The 19,676-nt window shown below is 43.7% G+C and overlaps 1 protein-coding gene across 1 annotated transcript in view; it reads right to left on the bottom strand.

Moving 5' to 3' along the window:
• The window catches only part of TIAM2 (T-cell lymphoma invasion and metastasis 2), a 233,049-nt gene that overhangs the window by 81,803 nt on the left and 131,570 nt on the right, over positions 1-19,676 (bottom strand). Inside the window, 3 exon segments of the mRNA XM_010840909.1 lie at positions 4,266-4,412; positions 5,448-5,633; positions 18,254-18,478. Coding sequence (XP_010839211.1) covers positions 4,266-4,412; positions 5,448-5,633; positions 18,254-18,478 — 558 coding nt within the window.

Below are 19,676 nucleotides of genomic sequence, written 5' to 3'. Positions count from 1 at the left end.
GCAATAAACTGCAGCATGCCAGGCTTCCTTGTCCATCACTATCTGCCAGCATTTGCTCAAACTCATGTCCATTGAGTCAGTGATGTCATCCAACCATCTCATCCTTTGCCACCCTCTTTCTCCTACTGCCCTCAATCTTTCCCAGCATCAGGGTCTTTTCCAATGAATCAGCTCTTTGCATCAAGCAGCCAAGTATTGAAACTTCAGCTACAGCATCAGTACTCCCAATGAATGTTCAGGGTTGGTTTCCTTTAGGATTGACTGGTTTGATCTCCTTGCAGTCCAAAGGGACTCTCAAGAGTCTTCTCCAAAACCACAGTTCAAAAGCATCAATTCTTCTGAAAGAAGCGCTCAGCCTTCTTTATTGTCCAACTCTCACATCCATATATGACTACTAGAAAAACCATAGCTTTGACTATACTGACCTTTGTCAGCTTTATAGTATGTTGTGTACCTTTGTCAGAGCTTTTCTTCCAAGGAGCAAGTGTCTTTTAATTTCATGGCTGCAGTCACCATCTGCAGTGATTTTGGAGCCCAAGAAAATAAAGTCTGTCATTGTTTCCACTGTTTCCTCATCTATTTGCCATGCAGTGATGGGGCCGGTTGCCATGATTTAAGTATGTGAATGTTGAGTTTTAAGCCAGTTTTTTCACTCTTCTCTTTCACCTTCATCAAGAGGCTCTTTAGTTCCTCTTCACTTTCTGCCATAAGGATGGTATCACGGGCATGTCTCAGGTTATTGATATTTCTCCCGGCAATCTTGTTTCCAGCTTGTGCTTCCTCCAGTTTTGCATTTCGCATGATGTACTCTGCATTTAAGTTAAATAAGCAGGGTGACAATATACAGTCTTGACGTACCCCTTTCCCAATTTGGAACCAGTTCATTGTTCCATGTCCATTCTAACTGTTGCTTCTTGTCATGCATACAGGTTTCTCAAGAGGCAGGTAAGGTGCTCTGGTATTCCCATCTCTTTAAAGAGTTTTCCAGAGTCTGTTGTGATCCACATAGTCAAAGGCTCTTCGGGCAGTCAATGAAGCAGATGTTCTCCTGAAATTCCCCTTGCTTTTCCTATGATCCCACAGATGTTGGCAATTTGATCTCCGGTTCCTCTGCCTTTTCTAAATCCAGTTTTTATGTACGGAAGTTCTCGGTTCATGTACCGTTGAAGCCTGGCTTGGAGAATTTTAAGCATGACCTTTCTAGCATGTGAAATAATGCAATTGTGTGGTAGTTTGAATATTCTTTGGCATTGTCCTTCTTTGGAATTGGAATGAAAACTGTTCTTTTCCAGTCTTGTGGCCATTGCTGAATTTCCAAATTTGCTGGCATATTGAGCGCAACTCTTTAACAGCATCATCTTTTAGGATTTGAAATAACTCAGCTGTAATTCCATCGCCTCCACTAGCTTTGTTTGTAGTAATGCTTCCTAAGGCCCACTGACTTTACATTGTACATTTCCTAATACTGCACAGGAGGCAGTGATCAAAACCATCCCCAAGAAGAAGAAATGCAAAATGGTAAAATGATTGTCTGAGGAGGCCTTACAAATAGCTTTGAAAAGAAGAGAAGTGAAAAGCAAAGGAGAAAAGGAAATATATACCCTTCTGAATGCAGAGTTCCAAAGAACAGCAAGGAGAAATAAGAAAGATTTGAGAGACTAGCACTGAAACATGTATATTACCATATATAAAATAGATGACCAGTGCAAGCTCAGTGCATGAAGCAGGGCACTCAAAGCCTGTGCTCTGGGACAACTCAGAGGGATGAGGTGGGGAGGGAGGTGCGAAGAGATTCAAGGCAGGGGACACATTTGCACCTATGGCTGATTCATGTCAACGTATGGCAAAAACCATCACAATATTGTAATTATCCTCCAATTACAAAAAAAATTTTTTTAAAGCCTTAAGTGAACAATGCAAAGAAATAGAGGAAAACAATAGAATGGGAAAGAGTAGATATTTCTTCAAGGAAATTATAAATGCCAAGGGAACATTTCATGCAAAGACGGGCACAATAAAGGTCAGAAATGGTATGGACCTAACAGAAACAGATATTAAGCAGAGGTGGCAAGAATTACACAGAAAAACTGTACAAAAAAGTCTTACTGACCCAAACAACCACGATGGTGTGATCGCTCCCCTACAGCCAGACATCCTGGAGTTATATAAATACCAACACTACAATTAGCTTCACATCTTTTTAAAACAAAAATGTTCAAGCAAATGCTTTTGCTTCATAAAATTTTACATTAAGGACATTTACCATATATGATGGGGTAAAGACTATATTAGGCTTATATCAAATTAGCTAAATGTCAACATTTTATAAGAAAATTACCAATATACTTATTGTTGTCATTTAATTATATAGAATTTGCTATCTTGATTAAAATGAGAATTTGTCTCAAAGACATTATTTAAACTTCACAGAACTTGAATTCAAAAAGATGAGCCGAGCATTAGCTAATGGTGTATCAGTTCAGTTGCTCAGTCGTGTCTGACTCCTTGCGACCCCATGAACTGCAGCACGCCAGGCCTCCCTGTCCATCACCAACTCCCGGAGTTCGCCCAAACTCATGTCCATTAAGTCAGTGATGCCATCCAGCCATCTCATCCTCTGTCGTCCCCTTTTCATCCTGCTCCCAATCCCTCCCAGCATCAGTGTCTTTTCCAATGAATCAACTCGTCACATGAGGTGGCCGAAGTATTGGAGTTTCAGCTTCAGCATCAGTCCTTCCAAAGAACAGCCAGAACTGATCTCCTTTAGAATGGACTGGTTGGATCTCCTTGCAGTCCAAGGGACTCTCAAGAGTCTTCTCCAACACCACAGTTCAAAAGCATCAATTCTTCCATGCTCAGCTTTCTTCACAGTCCAACTCTCACATCCATACATGACCACTGGAAAAACCATAGCCTTGACTAGATGGACCTTTGCTGGCAAAGTAATGTCTCTGCTTTTGAATATGCTATCTAGGTTGGTCATAACTTTCCTTCCAAGGAGTGAGCGTCTTTTAACTTCATGGATGCAATCACTATCTGCAGTGATTTTAACCATAATCTATAATGAAGAAATGTTTTCATTTATAACCAACAAATGATTAATTTCACAATTGAAGTACAAATAGAATCACAATTTTTAAACATGATATCCTTTCTGATTGTGAGCATACAAAAATAGTGGCCAAGTAAAGGACTGCATGTATTTTTGCTTTCAATCAACCAATCCACTCCCTACCACTTCCACCTTTATTGCTTTAGGGTTATAGATAAGTCATAGAAGTTGATTCTCTCCCTGGTATTCACCTGTTTCATGAAACTGTTTCACAAGTTAAATGTGTATATCTATATAAAATTAGAGAATAAAGTTCATAAAACATGACTCTCTCTGCCAGCATATTCAGAATAACAGCTGTCAGAAATAAAAACAAGAACTTCCTTGGACTTCATCACATTTTCCCCATTCACTTTAAACGAACAGCTCATTTTGTGATAATTTATCTTTCCAAGAGTCTTACAAAAAATAATAATCCTAAAACATACCGCTCAGCAACGTAAAAATCATTATCACATACTGTATTAGCAGCATTAGGAAATATTTCAGACATGAGTAATCAAAACATTCCCAAAACAATTCACTATCCATGGGCCACCTTTCAACAATATGTGCTCGGGCTATTTTTACTTGGCATGTTTAAATAGCCGCTCATCCTCTTTCTAGGATAATAGGCAGCAACAGTGATCCAGTGCTGGAGGATCTAGGTAGACCAAGCCCCAGCCTTGACTCTCAGCTGCCTCAGGAACAAGGAAAGGAAGTGACCTCACCTCTCCCTGTCTCTGCCTTCTCATCTGTGATAAGTGATGACACAACGCCTACTTCGTGTCATACAGATGACGTCAGCAAAGCGTCCGGCACTATCAACAGAGTTCAGTTGCTGTTATTCTATTATTAATTGTACATGTTGATTATAACAGAAAATCTATGACAATTACTTAAGGGCAATGACAAGTGCAGATGCTTTTCTGATGAGCCTTACCTTTTCGTTCCCACGCACTGCAGATGTAGGGTGTGAATACCTCTTTGGGAGTGCCAAAAAAGAGAGTGAGCAACTTGAGTGTTTTCTTTTGGGGAAAAACAGTTAATGCTGAGACTGCATCCCTTTGAAGCAACTTTGATCTCATTGTGAAGGCTGGTGAACATTTATGATTCACAGCATATCAGGGATTTCCCACTTGGTCTATTGTCCCTCCCATGCTGAGCAACTCACCTGAGTTATAGACGGTCTTTTCTCCTTCCCTTTTCTTGCAAGTGTGTCCAGGCCTTTTAATGAAGAAAACAACCCCTTCTTGTGTCTTCCCCGCTGAGTCAGCGAGAGAGTTCTTTTCCGAAGGGCAGAGTCATCTCTAGAACACACCTGATTTAAAACACAGTTTAGAAACATCATAAAGTGCATTATGTCCTAACATGAATAAGCCCTGCTTGCTATAAATGTTAGTTGATCAGCTGCTCTTTGCAACCCCATGGACTGTAGCCCTCTAGGTTCCTCTGGCCATGGAATTGTCCAGGCAAGAATACTGGAGTGGGTTGCCATTTCCTCCTCCAGGGGATCTTCCCGACCCAGAGATCGAACCCAGGCCTCCCTCACTGCAGGCAGGTTTTCTACCATCTGAGCCGCCAGGTGTTCTGACCAGTCCCCAGAGTTATTCCAAGTCTGACATAGCAGAGGCACATTCACCAGAGATCTCTTATCGAGATAACGTAAGTCTAGCTACCACAGTCACATCTCTCCAGGGTGGGCAGTAGGGTTGGCAGAATCACCTTCAGACTCCAGACTGAGCCAATGCTATCCACAGAAGCCACCCACGCAGAAACGATCTCACAAAACCCAGGGGAACTCTCGGCAGAACAGATCAAAGCACCTTCAATCAGCCCTTCAATTCTTCACACCACTGTCGCTGTTCCTCAGGGATTCCACCCTTTTGACTGTACGAGGTGGGACAGACAGAAGGGCAGATGCAGACGGGAATATTTAGTAGCTGGGTACTTGCTTGCATGCTCAGTTGTGTCCGACTCTTTGTGACCCCCAGGACCCCCTGGCTCCTCCATTCACGGGATTTCCCAGGCAAGAATACTGGAGTGGGTTGCCATTTCCTTCTCCAGGGGATCTTCCCGACCCAGGGATTGAACCTGCATCTCCTGTGTCTCCTGTTTTACAGGCAGATTCTTCCCATTGCACCACCTGGGAAGCTGGATTCCACGAACGAGCAGCAGAGAAGCTGACACTCTACAGCAGGAAGCCAACCCTCTCTCCCCCAGCACCGGGTCCCTGGGTGGCCCTGGTCAGTTACTGGGTTAAGTCACAGCAGAGCCCAGTGTCAACCAGCTGGACAAAGGTGAGCTTCCGCAGCGCTCCCTGCATGCCGCCGAACCGCCTTCCTTGGAAACTTACCAGAGCATGGAAAGAGGAAACTGACAAGATGCCCAGCCGGCCCAGGGCCAGCTTGGAGGGGCGGCTGGCGGCAGCAAGGAGGCTCTTGGGGTTCGGCAACTCCCCGCCCTGCAGGCTGGCCAGATAGCAGCGCATCCTGAACAGATCCATGTGAAACTTCTCCAGGTTCTGCTCCCATTGCTGGATCTGTTTAATCAAGAATAGGATTAATTTAAATAAAAATGAAGCGTTTTCACAGGTCAAATTGAAAATGTGACCCCTTTCAGCAACTTTAAGGAAAAAAATCATTTTAGCTGGTGTTGCATGGCTCAAATGAGCCTTCCCTCCTTGCCCCATCTCAAGCCCTCCCGCCAAAACCAATGGGGTTAGATAGCACTGTACTTCATCAGGATGGCCAAAGACAAAACCAAACCAGTGGTCCCGATACAGTGCCGGGGCTGAGAACTCCAGCACTGAAAACCATGCTGGCTTAAGGCAGGATGCCCAACTCTAAGTCAGTTACTTCACTTTGTTACATTTACATTCACAGCCTCTGATCTTAAACCAGAATAACCGAATTGCACACAAACAGATGCGGGATGAATGGAGGCAGTGTCTGCACATTTCTGTACATTCTCAGAATGACTCACGAAACAAGAAAAAACAGATGAACTTCAGGCATAAGGACAAACAGAGCTTTTACTCCTACTTTAAGTATTCTGGGGAAGAATCACCGTCTATACAGCTTTATTAAGACACTTATAGGGCTTCCCTGGAGGAGGAAATGGCAACCCACTCTAGTATTCTTGCCTGGAAAATCTCCATGGACAGAGAAGCCTGGCGGGCTACAGTCCATGGGATCGCAAAGAGTCGGACACGACTGAGTGACTAACACAGGGCTTCCCTGGTGGCTCAGTGGTAAAGAAGTTGCCTGACAGTTCAGGAGACACAGGTTCAATCCCTAATCTGGAAAGACCCCATATGCCTCGGAGCAACAAAAACCCATATGCCACAGCTATTGAGCCTGGGAATAATTACTAAAGCCCACGCACCCTGGAATCTGTGCCCTGAAACAAGAGAAGTCACCACAATCAGAAGCTCATGTATCCCAACTACAGACGTGCCCTCACTCTCCACAACGAGAGAGGAAAAAAAAAAGGCCTGTGCGTCAGTGACGACTCAGCACAGCCAAAAAAAAATTTTTTTTTTAATTTAAGACATATATAATTATTTACAATATAAAACTTTCTATGTATTCTTCAAAAGTGAATTCATAAATTGGTAAAGAAATAAAAACTCTGGGGGCCACTCTCCTTTCTTCCAAGGATGTCAAAGTATATTATATGTAAGCATTATCTTCATTTAGACATAAACGAATAGGCAAAGAAAGGCTCTAGGAAGTTGCCAACACAGAGATTCAGAACAGAACAAGAAGTTGGGCTTCACAGAGTGTTCAGAGGAATCTCGAAATTCAAGGGAAGGTCTGTAGTGAAGACTTAACAACGATTTCCCATGAGAACTGTGTCATTTCATTTGCAGCAACTGCATCTCCTGTTTTGCCGAGCTTTGCACCCAAATAGATCCTAACCTTTCACAGTACACTTTCCAGGTCAATCCCTGATCCTGGATAAATGATATTTTGAAGGATCTCTGACAATGAACACTCTGTTTCCCTCATCTCTCTCCAGAGAAAGGCAGAACAAATTCTGGGTGCTCTTTAGAGTCCCTCTATGTTCTCTGTATCTATTTCTTAGGAAGATCACTGCACACCTTTCTACATGAAAGAAATATGATGGCTACAAGATCTAAACAAGTAATTTGTTGATTTATCATAGTTTGTCAGCAAAACAACAAAATCTCCCAGAGTGCACTGAAAAACCTCAATCTCGAATCTAACTTCACTGAAGACACTGTATGACCTTGCTAGTGATGTAATAGCCCACTGACGTCAGCCTTGAATCAATACCAGTATGACCTGATGGCTTTTAAAAACGAAAATCCCCAGGTTTTTACCTGATGAGCCTACTCATTAGGTATGAGGCCCAGGAAAGCAGACATTTAATTTAAAAGCATCTGTAGCAATTCTGGTGCCCAGCCTGAGTGAGGACCACTGTTTCAGATTAACATGGCAGATCAAATTGAACAGCAAATCTCTCTGTAGTCTTATATTAGAGAATTCTAGATTCCAGCAGTAATGGATGGGTATTATGTAACCACAAACTACATCGACTGGAAACTATAATACCCAGAAAAAACTATACTCCCAGTTCTGTCTCACAAATATCTTTACAAGCTAATACCTGAAAATCCACACTTGTAGGCGCATTCTTTTGTCTTTTAATAACATGCAGATATTTCTCGGTTGGGTAATGTATTCAAGCCTATCTCTCATTTATAACTCCATGTGAAACAGCTAATGAGATACTTTTTAGGCGTTCTGGAGAGAGCGGAGGTATGAAAGTCAAAGAAACCAGTGAGTTATTGGGTACCAGACAATACAGAAGCCCACAACATCCACAGAGGAACAAAAAGACAAAATAGCAAATAAAATAAAACCCAGGTCCAGGCCAAACACTTTAGATCAGGGAAGGTGACAATCTCATATTATCACTGACTTCTGCAGTTTACAAAGCTTTTTTTAAAAGGCATCACTGAATGTATTTAAATGACTATACATCAAAGCATTACTGGAAAGAAAAGACAGCTCCATCCTAAACAATACACAGGGAACCTCCAAATTCCGTCAGAAACATTTTGTAATCTTTAGCACACCCAGATCTCTCTGCTCAAAACCCTGGGACAAAATGCAGGTAAGTTCATAGGAGGAATATGGATTCTGATGCTTAGGCTTGTTGAAAGAAAGAAGGGGCTGGGAGACTCCAATAGCCCAAAGCAGATCCTACAAAGATCAAGAATTTTGTTAATATATGTGACTATGTTTCAAGAGACCTAGTATCTCAATCAATGCTGCACATTATGGAGAGCATTTTTAATCTGAACTTAGTAGAAAATGCAATTGAGAAGGGACTTTACTTCCATTTCAATGATGTTTCCTGCTGTCATCCTTTGTAATGGTTAATTCTATGCATCCACTTGACTGGGCCACAAGGTGCCCAGATGTGTGGTCAAGCACTAATCTGGGTGTTTCTATGAGAGAGTTTAGGGATGAGTTTAACACTTAAGTGGATAGACTGAGTAAAGCAGACTGCCCTCCCTCATGTGGGTGGGCCTCATCCAATCAGTTGAAGGCCTGGCTAGAACAAAAGGTCTGACCCTCCCCAAGCAAGGGAGAATTCCTCCTCCGTGATGGGCCTCCAAACTGGGGTGTCAGCTTTTTTCCTGGCTTTTGATGACTAGAACTGAAATATTGGCTCATCCTGGGTCTCAGGCCTGCCAGGCTTCAGATGCAAACCACACTGTCCACTCTCCTAGGTCTGTAGCGGGCTGACTCACTGCAGATCTTGGGACCTGCCCATCTCCATACTCACACGAGCCAATTCCTTATAATGACTCTCTTTATGAATATATTTTTTACACATCGTATTGGTCCTGTTTCTCTGGGGAACCCTGACTAATACCACCTTCATTCCCAAAGTGCTCTGTGGCAGAGTTAGCCATCATTAGTCACACATCTAGTGCATGTGTAAGGACAATATTTATCTTGTTTTAAAGGTCATGGTTCTTTATGGACAGAATCAGTCAGAGAAGTTAAATGAGGATCTGAGGTTGGATAAGTAACAATGATTTTTCTTTCCATAGACTCACCACAGTTGTAGAGAAGGACATGGGAGAATATGCAGGTAAAAGTCTGGTAAGGACATGGATTCAGGTGCTTGGGTTAATTGGAAAGAAGAGAGAAGTACAAACACCAGACCCACGAGCTCAATACAGATCTTGTAATACCGGGAATGCCAGTGGACACAGGCAGTGAGGGCTGCCAGGCCGTCATTCCTCAGCAGAGGACACTGAGGCTCAGGAAGGAGGTGACTTGACCAGGGTCACACAATATGCTGCCCTTCCAGGCTGGCCAAGGCCCAAAGCTGATCCTAATGGGAACAACACGTGGGAACAGGCTTCCACAGAGCACTTGGAACACAGCCCCCGAGCCCAGCTCTTCTTGCTCATAAGGCTGGTGTTGTACACTGTCTAGTAATTACTTTGCAACTTTCATTTAAATTTTCATCTAATCATCAACCATATTTCTCCCCACAAATCCCCAGGTGTTCTATAGAGAAGCTGTAAGACTATCTGCTCTCTCATTTGGGTGAACATCTTGCCTCTCAATTTCCTATCAGCCTTGATATTCAAGTTTGGCCCAAATTCAACGTAACATTAACTAAAAGGAAAACATGTTTTTTATCCCTTTATCCCTCAAACGATGAGATAAAGATACACTCTTTTTAAACGAAAGAGAGAAACAGAAGACAGTTTTGTATCTGTCATACATGCTACCTCAGAAAACGTCTTCATCATTATGAAAACAGTAACATCATCCAATCTCACATTTATCAGGGAATTTCTAGAGATATTTTCCTAATATGATCAAAAATGAAAATGCCCCAAATCAGTTCCCTTAAACCAAGACAGTTTCCCCCCTTCTTTCTACATTCTACTGAGAATTGTGCCTAGACATTTTTTTATTTCATCTGGACATGAAAATTAAAACTCAACTGCTATGTAGCTTGAGCTTTCATTTCTTAGCACAAAACACAAAATTAATATGAATGCAAAGGAAGTTTTAGCTTTCATTTGTAAAAGAAAAATTATTAATAAAAAAAATTGAGGAAAACTCCCATTATTTAGCACTGATACAAACACAATGCAAAAATTTCCTCTTTATGGCTAATATATCTATATTTATTTAATGAGCTCAGAAAGGCTATGGTCCACTCTAGAAAGTGGGAGGGAAAGGAGATGAAGGCTAATGCTAAAAATAACAGATGAATAAGTGATGCATTAAAAAGATGACAAGTACATTCCTGCCACACCCAACACTCCTAGAAAAATATTTTCTACCATTTGGCCATTTGATCACAGTATTCAGTCATTTGTCCATTTCTAAGTTGGTCCTAAAAGATAATTAGTTTTTCCTTTTTTGGCAGAGTAAGTTGAAAACCTCCCATACAATATTTTCCAAGCACTAAAACCGACCTCCACAGAAGAACCCAGCTAGTAACACAGAAAACACTGGAGTTAACTGGTAGTTAGAGCAACCAGCTACTGGTTTAGAATATTGGTTATGTTTTATTTTTCCCTTTGAGATGTTCACATGCCATCAAATTCATTTGCCAAATGCATTCATAATAAATATATTTCCCATCATATCAAGCTCAAACATTCAAGTTAAGAAAACAAGCAAATTAAAGATTAATTTCTACTTGACACAAAACTGTGCATCACCTGGTTCCTTAGTGAGCAAAGCACAATCTGATTCACAAATCTTTTTGCGAGGCTGGATCCCATTAGAAGTGCGGATTTGTGTTCAAGCTCGGACACTTGACACTGTGTGATGACATTGGACCGTTTCCTGCTCGGACACTTGACACTGTGTGATGACATTGGACCGTTTCCTGCATCTGTCCCAGCGTCTACACACTCATCCATCAGATGGGTGATACAGACAACCTGACCATGTGGAGTGACTGTAGAATCACACAGAATCCTGGCCTGAGCAGTCCTGAGTGGTAGCCTTGGAAATCATGAGGATGAAGAGTGAAACAGGAAAGGAGATGCTCACTGGTGAATGAAAGAGTGAAGCCCCAAGCAAAGGAGCAGGAGCTGGTGAGGGGCTGGGATGGGGACCAGCCCAGGGAAGAGGGAAGGAAACACAGGAGTGTCCACGATCTACCTGGAACCAAGTACCAGGGAAACAGATGGTGGGGAGGGGCAGTTACTCATCCCTTAGGAGCTCTTATTTCATTCTAGGAATGACCTTATACGCAAAGGGATAATTACAAAACAGTGTGTGAGATAAAGAGCGACCCTGAGAATTATCGGAGCATAGTAGGTCCCTGATGGAGGGGTGGGGAGGGCGGTCAAGGGCAGCTCCTGGGAAGAGCTAAACCCTTCATCACAGACAGGCAAGGATGAGTCCAATGATGGGGGAGGGGACGGGGCAGTCTGCAAGCAGGCATGTGGTCCACGTGGGTCCTCTCTGCCTGAGGGAAAATCCAAAGAAAGAAGTGGAACCCACAGGAAGCTTGATGTTGCAGCTAAAGGTCAAGGAGGGGAGCTGTCATCAGAGACTTTATCTTGTAAGCAACAGGGAGCCACTGCACGATTTTTAATCCCAGGAATCCAATGGTCAGATTCTCTTGTTAGATGCAAACCACTCTGGCCTTGTGTGGCCCAAGCACCTGAGGAAGGGCAAAACCTGCAGCCTTAGAGAGAAGAGAGAAGACAGTTCTGCTACACCTCACCTCTCACAACCTACCCATCATGTGCTGAAAATTCAAACTGCCAGGATGACTGCATCATTTCAGAGCACTCTGCCTTGGCTCACGCCAACCCCTGGCCTGGAATTCCCTTTGCTATTCCTCTCCTGATTAACTCCTCATTGAGAAGCAATTCGAGCATCGCTCCTCCAGGAAGTCCTCCCTGACTACATATGAGGCTGAACTCCCCATGTGTCTTTCACAACACTCTGGAATATCATCTACTCCCAATTCATTCTATTATGTCCAAATTATGTGCTTAGCTGTCTATCACCCTGCTTGACTAGGAGCACCCTGAGGGCAAAGACAGCATCTTCTTCAAATTCCCAGTTTGCACGCTCACCTGGCACGGAGTCTGAACTAACTGAATGTTAACTTCCCATCCTCAGCACCTCCAGTACGTGCCACCCCCTCCGGCCTGCTGCAGGATGCCTTGTCCTGCCTAGCCCCTGGTAATCTGGCCCTGTCTCCCTCAAACCCCCTTCACAAATACTCCAATGCTCTGTTCCCCGTACTGCTTCCACCCACGTGCCCTAGATCATATTTCCCTCAAGGTTTTGTTCCTTTTGTTCCCTTCACTGCAGTTTCCAGTGGGCTGAGCTCAATCCATCCTCTTTTTTATTTTAAAACTTTACACAAGGGCTTGCCTAGTGGCTTAATGGTGAAAAGTCTGCCTGCGGATGCAGGAGACATAGGTTCGATCCCTGGTCTAGGAAGATACCACACATTGCAAAGCAACTAAGCCCGTGTGCCACAGCTACTGAGCTTGTGCTCTGGAGCCTGTGAGCCGCAACTACTGAGCCCATGTGCTCCTGCAACGAGAGAAGCCACCACACTGAGAAGGCCTTGCACCGCAACTAGAGTAGGCCCTGCTCTGCAACCAGAGCAAAGCCTGCATGGCAGTGAAGACCCAGCCCAGCCATAAATAAATAAATATTTTTAAATAAAAAAACTAAGTAAATATTGAAAACAGAGCCCATGGTTCACAAAACCCAGTGCAGTCCCAATCCCACCAGCTGACAGTTTGCTCCTTCAGGGCATCACCTCCCTGCTCCTAACTGACCCCAGGAGGTGAGAAAGGCCCAGAGAGAGTCAGGATGGGGAGAGGGAGCCATCTGGGAAGAGGCCAAGATCGCCTTAGGGTGGGGAGGTTTTATTCACTTGTTTTGTTCACTTGTTTAAAATAATAAATGGAAAGGAAAATCAAGTACTAATGGACTTAATTTACAGCTCTGCCTCCCTCAGAACTTCAAAGGGAACTGCCCTGTGGACAGTCTGCTCCCAATTGGACATGCCCAAATGCAAGTGGTGTCATCCTGCCCCACAGTCCCCAGAAGGCCTGGGGACAAGAGCACATGATGGTCTCTTCTAAGCCAAGCATGTCCCCACATGACGGCTTGAAACTCGGCTGTTATTACTGCAATAGCGACTTTATCTGAAAAGGGAATCGACAAGGAGCTCCTCCAACCAAAGCTCTTCAAAGAAAACCTGTTCCAGAGACTTTATCTCGCATGATGTAATGTACTCTCTCAGTTCAGCTCTCATTAGGCAACAAGTTGACTAGTTCTGGGGTTCTTCGGATCTCTGGGGGAAAGTGCTGCGTAAATAAATTATTTCCTTGTATGTAAAATAAAATAGAGTGAGGTTGAGAGTTTTCAATGGTAATTGGATAAAGCACTGTTCTTTTAAAGATGTTTTTAAAAGGCACTTTAGAGAAAACTATATACTTCTGGGATATTTAGGAGATAATGTTCTTATTGATTTGATTTGTAAATACCTTTGCCTTTATATGTCATAGAACATTCTCTAGTCCAAAGCCATCTCCTAAAAGTAATCCTAAGCATGTGCCTGCTTCCCCCCCGCTTAATGCTTCATACTCTGTGTCTGCAAGTATAGAGAAAAATAGCTTTCTTTACAACCATCTGGCAAGTGAGTTAAGAACAGTGGGCACAGCGAATGTAGCTCACGTTACCTGCTGCAAAGCCCTCTGGGAAAACATGAATACATTACAACCTTAAAAACTGTGGCTCTGGTACGGAGAATATTTTCAGGTGGAATGCCTGAAGATCAACCCAATTGTTTCTTACCAGAAATTCAGCAGCATAATATGAGAAGGTGATTGTGTGCAGGGGAGGGGATCAAGGGAAGGGTGTGGGGGAAGGGGTGCGAGCAAGGGGGAGGGGGGTGGGAGAGGGGAAAACCAAAATGAAAAATCAGTAGTATTAGCGCAGTGCTTTAAATACTCATGCAATGATTCTGCCAAAGAATGCACATTGGTCACAAGTTATAATTACCCTAATTCTTTAAAAGAGTTCCTCTCCGGGCCATCCAACCACCAGAGACCCTTGGATCTGTGTAGGGGGGCATATGAAAGTAATTCCCCTCTCCCAAGAAAAAAACAGCACCAATTCTGACATCATAAATGAAGCATTTACCAACAATGAAAAAAATTAATGAAAATTTAGTTTTAATTAATGAAAATTTTAAAAATTAATGAAAATTCAAATTAAAAAAAAATGTTTGCTTGGACTTCTTGTGGCCATAAACAGAGAAAGAAAACAAGAGGCCAAAAAAAAAAAAAAAAAGGGCCAGGACCAGCTCAATGTTGCCCAATTTCCCTTTCCTCTCCCTGACCTAAACATTTGACAACACATAAGGACCTGAAAACTCCAAGTTGGGTGTCCAGGAGACTAAAGTATGGCTTTAAATGTTAGTGAGCCAGTTAAAACCACACCTTCTCCCACTACAATCAGTATGAGATTCTAACTCTGGCACTTGAGCCCACGAGCGGCATCTCTGATGACAGACAGACTACCGTGGCTTTTGGATCCTGGAAATTCAGGACCACGAGGGAGACATGGTGTGGAGAAAACATGAAGAAAACCTTTCTCCTCCTCCTCAGGCCTTTCCACTTGTCGTGTGAATTGGGACACAGCATCACATCCCCGCCTGCCCCAGACAGAAAGCTGAGAGGTCAGGGCCTGCCCGCGGGCCAGATCTCTTCCCAGACAGGAGCCGGGCCAGGCTCTGGGAATGAAGCGGCCAAGGGCAGAGATGTGTCTGTCCCCCGCAGATGTGGCCTTGTCAAAACCCCCAAAACCGTCCACTCCCACGGTTCTCCTTGGCGGCTTCAACTTCCTTTTCAGTTCCTTGGCAAAACTATCAATATGTTCTAGTTTGTAGTTTGTGAGCTGTCACTCTTTAAATAAAGAGCATATTTTGGAACTTCCTTGACAATCCAGGGGTTAAGACTTTCCACTGCAGGGGGCACAGGTTCAATCCCTGACTGGGGAACTAAGATCCCACATGCCACACTATAAATCAATTGTCTGTTTGAGGAACATTTCAATTCAGGTGCATAGGAAACTATCTTTAATACTCTATAAAATTATCAAAAATGATGCATTGGGAGAAACATCTTCCATAAAAATTGTTAAACTTCTGTCGTGTTACTCTGGTCCAGACCTTCACAGCTGCACATGCAGACCAGGGTCATTCTGCCCCCTATCCAAGCCACTGCCAGATTAATCTTCCAAAGAGGATGCATTCACCATGCTTTCATCACAATTTAAAAACGCATGTTCCTCCCTTAGGTCTAGAGGCTTACCTCCCAGTGTTATCTCACAGACCCTGAAAAAGCTACACCAGTCCCTGCCCCACCAAACCTCCATCTCTTCATCCCTTCCCAGCCCACATCTCAGCTCCCGTGTGCTCAGGAGACCCAAGCCCCACTCTGTTACTCCTACACGTGACCCTTGAACAATAAGGATGTGAACTGCACGGGTCCACTTACACACAGATTTTAAGTAAATACTACAGTACTATATGACTGTGGTTAGTTGAAAACAGAGGGCCAACTATAAGTTACATGTGGCTTTTCGACTGCCAGAGGGTCAGAGCCCATAACCCTGGTGTTACTCAAGGGTCAACTAGACTACCAAATTGCCTACCATGTGCTACACTCTCTTCCCAATAGGGTTTGGCTTTCATACTTACACATCTCTTGCCAATTTTTTAAGGCCCTATTCTTCCAGGAAGTTTCCTCCACCTCCTCAAAATTACAGCACAAGCTCAACCCATGATCCCTCACAGCATCTGATGACTATGCCCTAATCTACATCATTCTAGAATATTCATTAGTTTCATGCTTATGAGGCCTGCTTTCTAACTAAATGATACATTTCTTAGAAACGGGATCTGTATTTTAAAATTATGTTTATTTGTTGAAGCTATAGGCATCTGTTCAGATCAGATCAGTCGCTCAGTCGTGTCCGACTCTTTGCGACCCCATGAATCGCAGCACGCCAGGCCAGATGGACAAACAGTGAGAGGGAAGGATTGGGTAGGGAGAAAGACAACACAAGATACCAGAAAAAGAGAAGCAAAGACAGATCCAGGTCTCACCAGAAAATCCATTCAACTGCACTGTCATTTAGAAACACTTGATGAGGGGGCAGGAGATGGGAATCACTTGGTTATTTTACTATTGCCAACTGACAGATTCCAAATTCTTAATGTGTCACAAATATATCATTTGAATGCCAGCCTTTCATCAGTTTCTTATTTACAGCTAGGAATTTCTTTCCACACATTCTAAGTTCTTCATGTATATGCAGACAGAAAAAAAATTCTAAGCAAGGTTAAATATTCAGACACAAAGAGAAGACTATTTGTGATTTAAGTCAAATGCTGCAGACAAAATTATTTCTATGGGGAATCTAAATTGTTGTGTTGCCATGGAATTTTTTTTAAAAGAACCTAGTCTCTCTATAATAATTTACAAAGTGAAAAGGACGAAGATTCAGGCACACGCCAACCCATCTTCAGCCTATCCCTCTTCAAGTTCCCAATCACTGGACACTGATTTTGAAGGGGACTGTAGTGGCTACTGTTGTGTACCACCTGATTCCCCTTTGAAGACAAAGGCATTCTTCCCCTTAGCTGCTCATGGCTCACAAATAGGTCTCTCTTTGGGAATCAGCCCCCTCTGACGGCAGCTACCTTGATCAGTTGTCATGGCATGCCCCACTAGAAGCAAGCAACTCTGAATGGCCATCCCAGCTGCTAAGCCCCCTGTGGAACCAGCTCCGCACAATTCAGAACCAGAGGCTCTCCTTAATTCCCTGATAGCTCAGAGGGTAAAGCATCTGCCCGCAATGTGGGAGACCCACGTTCGATCCCTGGGTCGGGAAGATCCACTGGAGAAGGAAATGGCAACCCACTCCAGTATTCTTGCCTGGAGAATCCCATGGACAGAGAAGCCTGGTAGGCTACAGTTCACAGGGTCGCAAAGAGTCGGACACGACTGAGCGACTTCACTTCACTCCCTTACTCCTGAGAGCATTCCTAATAAAACTCCTCACATGCAAATCTCTCAGTCTGTTTCCCAGGGAACCTGACTGAAGAGATGGGTGCTAGAAATTTCACTGACACTTGTCTAAGTGTTCAGGTCGTCTGAGCAAAGGAAGACTGACACTAAGCTGCTTCCCGTCCTGTAAAATGCAAGCAGCATAGACAGTAGCTGCCTAATTACTAGATGAATGTGGAAACAGGCCAAAGAAAGCATTTTCTTTAGCACCTCATCTGTTAGAAAAAACAAGCCAAAAAAGTAGTGTTTTTCCCCCAAAGCCACAGATACAGGAATAGCTGTGTTATACCAAACCACTGAAGACTGAGCACCAAAGAACCAGTGTTCTCGCACTGTGGTGCTGGAGAAGACCCTTGAGAGTCCCCTGGACAGCAAGGACATCAAACCAGTCAATCCTAAAGGAAATCAACCCTGAACCTTCATTGGAAAGACTGATACTGACTTTGGCCCCCTGATGCAAGGAGCCAACTCACTGGAAAAGACCCTGATGCTGGGAAAGATTGAGGGCAGGAGGAAAAGGGGGTGACAGAGGAGGAGATAGTTGGATGGCATCACCAACACGTTCAATGGACATGAGTTTGAGCAAACTCCGGGAGATAGCGAAACACAAGAAAGCTTATGTGTTGCAGGTCATGAGGTTGCAAAGAATCAGACACGACATAGCAATTGAACAACCAGACTACCGTTTTTGAAGCCATCCTCTGTATTAGAATCATACCTGTCTAATCTTCCAGTAGTATTATACAAATTTTGTTCCAAACGTGACAATATTCACAGAATCAGCTAGGCAAGCAGGAGCTCCTCAATACGAGGAAACAAGATCTGGTCATAAAATGTTCCACTATACCTATACAGCCACCGAAGCAGATCGTATTTCCCATATGACAAAAGTGCAGCCACTTAAGTACTTGAACCAAGAGACCACAGAAACTATTTCCGCCGGAAGTGTAAGAACCAGCTCCCACAGCTGAGTTTGCCTCCAGGGAGGTGAGTAACGGGAGGAGACACTCATAGGTCATCTGTACCTGGTTCTCTATGGCCTTCCTGTTCTTTGGGTCGCTCACCACGGACAGCTGCAACTCTGCCATCTTCTTCATCTTGCTGTCCATGTCTATCTTCTGGAGGAGGTTTCTGGTCTGGTTCTTCAGCAGCCGGACAGTGTCCTCTTTGCCGTGTTTCTTTGCGAAGAGGGATGCGCAGGCCGAGTGGATGGCGGTGACCCAGTTCTCCAGGTCTGTCTGGCTGGTGGCCTAAACACAGAGGGGACGAGGGGTAGGGAGGGAGAAGCGATTTGGAACTGTTTCTCCACAAAAGTGTTCTCCCAAGTGGCAGCCTGGGCTTGGATGTGTAAAACCCCCAAATACCTCCACTTCATAAAAAACTGTTTAAGTTTAAAAAACACACTCAACACAGATCTGCAGGCTTCCATGACTCCAGGGGGCCTGTGAGAGCATCAAGGGTGTCACATGGCCCCAGATAGGATGGGAAGACAAACCAGAATCAAGCTGTTCACCAGCAGCGAGAGTAACAAAAATACAAAAAAAGAAAAAAACAGTATATTCATGCAGTGTACATCTCGTCGCTCTCTAAAAAAGCAGGCTACCTTCATAATTTTAATAAGACGAGGAAATGTTAGGAGCAAAATGCTACATTTTGAAACCTGGATATGAAATTACATCCATGGTATGGACTCATTTACGAAAAACTATAATAAAAGAACTTTTCCGGGAGGGCACAATAATATTAAAACAGTTGTCTGTAAATACTGAGAATTTGAGTGGAATATTGGAAATACGGGGCTTCCCAGATGGCATTAGTGGTAAAGAACCTGCCTGCCAATGAAGGAGATGTAAGAGACACGGGTTTGATCCCTACGTCAGGAAGATCCCCTGGAGGAGGGCGCGGCAACCCACTCCAGTACTCTTGTCTGGAGAATCCCATGGACAGAGGAGCCTGGCGGGATACACCTCATGGGGTCTCAAAGAGTCGGACATGACTGAATCGACTTAGCACACACGCAGGCACAGAGGCACCCAAGAAATGCTTGCTGGGTGAATGACTGAATGGTGATAGCCCCATGGTGCCTGGCAGTCAGCAGAGGCCAGTTCTCTTGCTTAAACTTTAACCCAAAGTTTAACGGCTTTTACTCTATTTTATTGCTAAGTCATGCCTCTTAATTCGGATCCTTCTCGTCCTAACAGGACATGAGATCTCGCCTCCACCCTCCATTTATTTATTTATTTATTTTTTCCTTTAATAGAAAATTATTTAATTAGTATACATGTGTTCCCCATCCTGAACCCTCCTCCCTCCTCCCTCCCCACACCATCCCTCTGGGTCGTCCCAGTGCACCAGCCCCAAGCATCCAGCATCGTGCATTGAACCTGGACTGGCATCTTGTTTCATACATGACGTTTCACATGTTTCAATGCCATTCTCCCAAATCTT

The sequence above is a fragment of the Bison bison genome, unplaced genomic scaffold (genome assembly GCF_000754665.1).
Source record: "Bison bison bison isolate TAMUID 2011002044 unplaced genomic scaffold, Bison_UMD1.0 scf7180017864148, whole genome shotgun sequence".
Taxonomy (NCBI): domain Eukaryota; kingdom Metazoa; phylum Chordata; class Mammalia; order Artiodactyla; family Bovidae; genus Bison; species Bison bison.
Note: the sequence above shows the minus strand (reverse complement) of the source record. Positions and strands in the feature narration are given on the sequence as shown.